This window comes from Triticum aestivum, chromosome 2B, assembly GCF_018294505.1.
Source record: "Triticum aestivum cultivar Chinese Spring chromosome 2B, IWGSC CS RefSeq v2.1, whole genome shotgun sequence".
Classification (NCBI taxonomy): domain Eukaryota; kingdom Viridiplantae; phylum Streptophyta; class Magnoliopsida; order Poales; family Poaceae; genus Triticum; species Triticum aestivum.
The window spans coordinates 763,431,929-763,436,623 of NC_057798.1; the positions used below are offsets into that span (position 1 = coordinate 763,431,929).

Below are 4,695 nucleotides of genomic sequence, written 5' to 3' on the forward strand. Positions count from 1 at the left end.
TACCTTACTGTGCAGATTGGCAACTTCTAGAAGTTAAATGGACTTCTGAACATCTAAATGTGACTAAAACGGCATATCAAACCCGAAGCTAGTGCATATGTGACTATGTATCGTTTTCGGAGCACAACAACATGGAAGTCACTCCACACATGACATAGTAACGCAAGCCACAAGGAAAGACCGACATTTTTAGAGAGCTTAAGAACTTATGTACCGTGGGTACCCAAAAAGTCCACGGAACAAAAGCAATTCCTACCTAGAATTTTAGTTAAATCGATTGCTAGCAAGGAGGCAACAAGTGGACCGACCTGATTCTACGTCAAATCAATCGTAGTTGATCTCAAGAGTTTGGTCTCGAGCCCATGTGATGAATCTGAAGGCATGAATCCTTCGCAATCCAAAGGTGGCCTTCTTCTTGGCCGGTCGATTTGCGACGTCGTGCTCATCAACATGGGAACAACGGCGGACATGGTCGGCCTGTCACAAGGAGTTTCCTGGATGCAGAGGAGCCCAATCTGGATACATCGTGTCAGCTCGGACAAGAGCTCAGGCTCGGACTCAGAGAGTGGTACCATTGTTGTGTCCAAAAGTTCCGCGATCATGTTCGTCTCCCACAATCCCCAGGCCTACAAAAGGAGATTTTCCAACTATCGTAAAGTTGTGTAGATAATCTTGTATAATATGTTATATGCTTGATATACTTCATCTCAAGAAGAAAAGGAATTATGTGTATCGATTAACTATAAGATGCGGATGCATTTGTGAGATAGTAGGACTTACATGTGAAAGGAGGCCCTGCATGCCACCGTTCCTTCGCCCACTGAGTGTCTCCAAGAGAATAACTCCGAAACTATAGACGTCACACTTAAGTGTCATGTTCCCTTGCCGCGCGTACTCCGGCGCTGCATACCCCCTTCAAGAAACTCAATAATATCAGTATATATGTATTGAGTTGATTCCACTCAATTTGAATGGAGAAACAAAGATCCTATAATAGGGATGCATGCATTTGTTACTTACGGTGAAACTACAATTGTTTGATCAGGCCCGGTCTGATCCACTGCAAACAGCTTGGCAGTTCCAAAGTCAGCGATTTTAGGCTTCCATTCGTCGTCTAGCAGAATGTTGCCCGGCTTAAGATCCCTATGGATAACATTGTCACCAGATCCTCCGTGTAGGTATGCAATGCCATGCGCAATCCCTCGAATTAATTCCAGTCTCCTTGCCCAGTTCAGTGAGGCACGAAGGTTGACATTGCCTGTCAGTGTCAAATATGCATTCATTAGATACAAACATATGAGAGAAAACTTGAGGAGCTTCCCAACCATATATATGGTGGTATCTTGTTTGGATTCCTACACGAGAAAGTTCAGTTCTCGTAGCAACTTGAGAAAGCATTTGTGTTTCAACAAGTAGCGAGTACTGATTATTGAATATGTGGACGTTTAGGCTCTTGTTTTGCATGTATTCGTAGATGAGTATCCGCTCCTTGCTTTCATTGCAGTAGGCAAGGAGACGGACAAGACTACCATGCCGGAGCCCAGCCATCACCTCCACTTCTCTTGCAAAATCTTTCTTGCCTTTTGTGGTGAGCACCGACTGCTTAAGCCTCTTGACAGCAATTGTTCTTCCTTCAGGCAGCTGCCCCTGATGATTTTGGAGTTTGTGACGTCAGAAATGAATTTGTCAACGGATACTTTTCTATATGAAAATGCCACAACAAATGATGTGTTTCTTGGAGAGTACAAAACAGACACACCCACACATCATAGCATACACCATCTCATAACCAAGACATATCTTCGATAGACAATGACGAACCTTGTAAACGATGCTAAATCCACCTTGGCCGATCATATTGCTTTCGCAGAAATTTCCAGTGACATCCTTTATAATCGCTAGACTAACTAAGGGAACGGCCATGGCATGGCTCTGAGGAATAGCACCTGTCAACAGAGCTTATAGCCTTATATACATTTCCTTATTTCTGCTTCATGCAAAATAATAGTAAAATTGAGCCATTAGAGCAGAATTTACCTATGATTGTGCGCTTCCTTCTCCACCAAATTGCAAAGACGACCAGTATAATAATAACAATCGAAGCTAAAGGTATGGAAACGAGTAGAACAAGGAACTTTTTATGGTCATCTGTTATCGCAGCAGAAGAAAAAGATCAGAATGCAATTGAGCACTTATACAGTCTTATAATCCATTAAAAATGAAATTTCAAATTGGAATTAATATAGTTATTTCAATAATATTTTATGATGTGGCATCCGAGGAGCTTACACATAATAAAATAGGGCAAATTATATGGACATGACTAGAAGTAAAAGAGAAACGAAATTTAAAAGCAGATAATATTTGTCAGAATTGCTATTTCTTAGGCGCAGCTGAAAAAAGTTGTAATTCAACGTTCACAATCACAACAAGCTGATCAGACTTCCGGATGTGTATAAGCCACTACAATAGATGATAGTGAAATAACTATTTCTAATTAAGTCGATCAGTTGAGTGAGTATTTCAGAATGGAAACCATGATTTCTTTTGTCAATTACTAAAAAATACCAAGCGCTCAGTTTGATAAGGTACCTACAAAAATTTGCAACAAAAAAATTACTAAAAAATATACTATTTGTTTGTCCAATATGAGTAAGTCTAGCCAGTTAACTCAATCAAAACACATGCACGGCGAGTGTAGAGATTCTGTACACATACCAAGTTCTGATTTTGACAACCTCAGGTAGAGATTCTGCCCCATGGCCACGAGACGTAGATCAACGATGGCATCCGTCCACATGACGCAGCCGGAACCATCGCCGCCTCCCCTGATGTCGGCGGCGGCGTAGGCCAAGCACGAGCAGTTGGCGAAGCACCTCGCCCTGCACTCCTCCAGCGTGACGCCCATGTCCACCGACGCGTTCTGCGTGTCGGGAAGCTTCACCCCCCGCACCACCACGAAGCCGTCCGTCGTAGTGCCGCCGGCACAGTCCAGGGCTGCATGTCTTCGGCAGGTGGTACCCTTCACCGCCTGCGCCGACAGGGTCGTGGCGGCAGGGATGCTGAACCCGTCGACGCAGCCGCAGAACCCCGACGACGCGGCCTCGGGGTCGCAGAGGCCGAACGGCCCGCATCTCCCGTACTCGTCGCACGGGTCCCTCGGCCCCTGGAATATACGAGTCCACGCCCAGCTGCTCGCGTCCCACTCCCACCGCTCCGCCTTGCCGGTGTGGTTCACCACGACGCGGGTCAGCGGCGCGCCGGGCGCGGCGGTGTACCCGTAGGTGACCTCCCACGGGCTCGTCGTCGCCCGCAGAGGGTATTTGCCCGCGTACGCCGACACCTCCGGGACGCCGTTGAAGTAGAGCCCGTTCCACGGCCCCGTGCGGTACGTCTTGACGTTGCCACGCCACACCACGAGCTCCGGTAACCCCTTGCTTTCCAGCGTGCGGCGGTAGTCCCCCGGAGCCGGGTCGTCGGCCGAGCGCCACGACGTGAGCTGCCACTCGGCTCCGCTCCAGCGGTTCTTGCCGAGCTTCATGTCAGGCAGCAAGGTGTCCGACGGATGGTCGAACGACTGCCACAGGGAGGCGTCGCTGCTGCCATTGTGTACGACCAGGCTGCCGGACACGAGAAGCTGCGCCACCACCGCAGAAGCGCCGGCGGAGAAGTCTGAAGACCAGACCGTCCGGCGGGAACCATCTAACAGAACGAGGCTGCCGAGGTCGTTGAGCACCAGCATGCCGGACTTGTCGACCAGAGGTTGGTCGCGGTTGGCAACCCAGCAGACGGCGGTGCCGTTGGACACGGAGAACCATATGCCGAGGTACCTCTTGGTGGACGCCCCGGGAGAGAAGAAGCCGAGGGTGAAGGAGCCACCGGCCGAGACGAGCGTGTCGCCGTCGGTGAGGTTCTGGCCCTTCTCGAGCTTGTCACCAACACCGGAGGCGCCGAAGGTGTGGACCAAAAGGAGGTAGAAGCAGATCAAGAGCAACCGCAGTAGACTGGTCGCCCTCATGCTGCCGGACGCCTCTTGGAGAATGCAATGGATACATGCATGTACTCAAGTTATTAGCTGTTAAATACGAGTAGTATGGTAGTACCCCGCATGTGCTGATAGAGATTGAAATAACTTCTTTTTTTCGACGAAACTTGTCAAGATCAGGGCAGGAGCACTGTAATTATATTCTAATTTTGAATTTAGAAGAAGAGAAAATTCTCATCTTCCCTTCTCAAACCAGTAAAATAGGAACAATTCCGCGTCGCGCCTTCGCCGTCAAGAGTAGCCAAAAATTTCCAGGAAGTTGCGTTCTCAGTTGATTTTTCTTCAATTGTAGATGCAAGGTGATGTTAAGAGCATATTCAAACCGCATGTCTCTGCAGATCGATGGGGACCAATCCTCAAACACTGATGTGGGAGCCGGTCATCCAACCATAGCCGCTAAAGCTCACAAGCTCTAAATAACCGCATATCAAATGTCGGACGAATCAATGTAGTGCTCTTATATGTACTGCATATCCGAATCCATTGCTTCAAAAAAAAAAGAGACAAAAAATATTTAGCACGGGCATTTCACCAAACACTTGCCGGGCATGGTGAGTACCATACGGCCAGATGGTACCTATGTGGAGGAAAAGGAGGAGAGGTGTGGACCAACAACGGAGCTAAAAGCGATGTGGGAGCCGGGGTTGTAG

The 4,695-nt window shown here is 48.1% G+C and overlaps 1 protein-coding gene across 2 annotated transcripts; it reads right to left on the bottom strand.

Annotated features, from left to right (window-relative positions):
- Positions 1–313: 313 nt before the first annotated feature.
- LOC123042555 (receptor-like serine/threonine-protein kinase SD1-8) lies at positions 314–4,018 on the bottom strand. Of its 2 annotated transcripts, none has more exons than XM_044464986.1 (7): positions 2,719–4,018; positions 2,038–2,148; positions 1,822–1,946; positions 1,432–1,647; positions 1,021–1,259; positions 781–913; positions 314–626 (listed from the first exon to the last, which is right to left on the bottom strand). In XM_044464986.1, exons 1-7 carry the CDS (start codon positions 4,016–4,018, stop codon positions 315–317), a joined length of 2,436 nt encoding a protein of 811 aa, XP_044320921.1. In that variant the 3' UTR covers position 314. The 2 variants fall into 2 exon arrangements, 1 of the variants encoding a protein (XP_044320921.1); XR_006418830.1 differs by having other exon boundaries at positions 319–626; positions 1,021–1,258; positions 1,360–1,647.
- Positions 4,019–4,695: the final 677 nt, after the last annotated feature.

What these genes read in the sequence shown, in the direction of transcription:
- LOC123042555 (XM_044464986.1), bottom strand. Translation starts at nt 4,018, where the DNA reads ATGAGGGCGACCAGTCTACTGCGGTTGCTCTTGATCTGCTTCTACCTC. An exon ending in GTTGTCAAAATCAGAACTTG is followed by an intron (nt 2,149 to 2,718) that starts GTATGTGTACAG and finishes CTGCGATAACAG; the next exon opens with ATGACCATAAAAAGTTCCTT. An exon ending in GCCTAAACGTCCACATATTC is followed by an intron (nt 1,260 to 1,431) that starts AATAATCAGTAC and finishes TTGACACTGACA; the next exon opens with GGCAATGTCAACCTTCGTGC.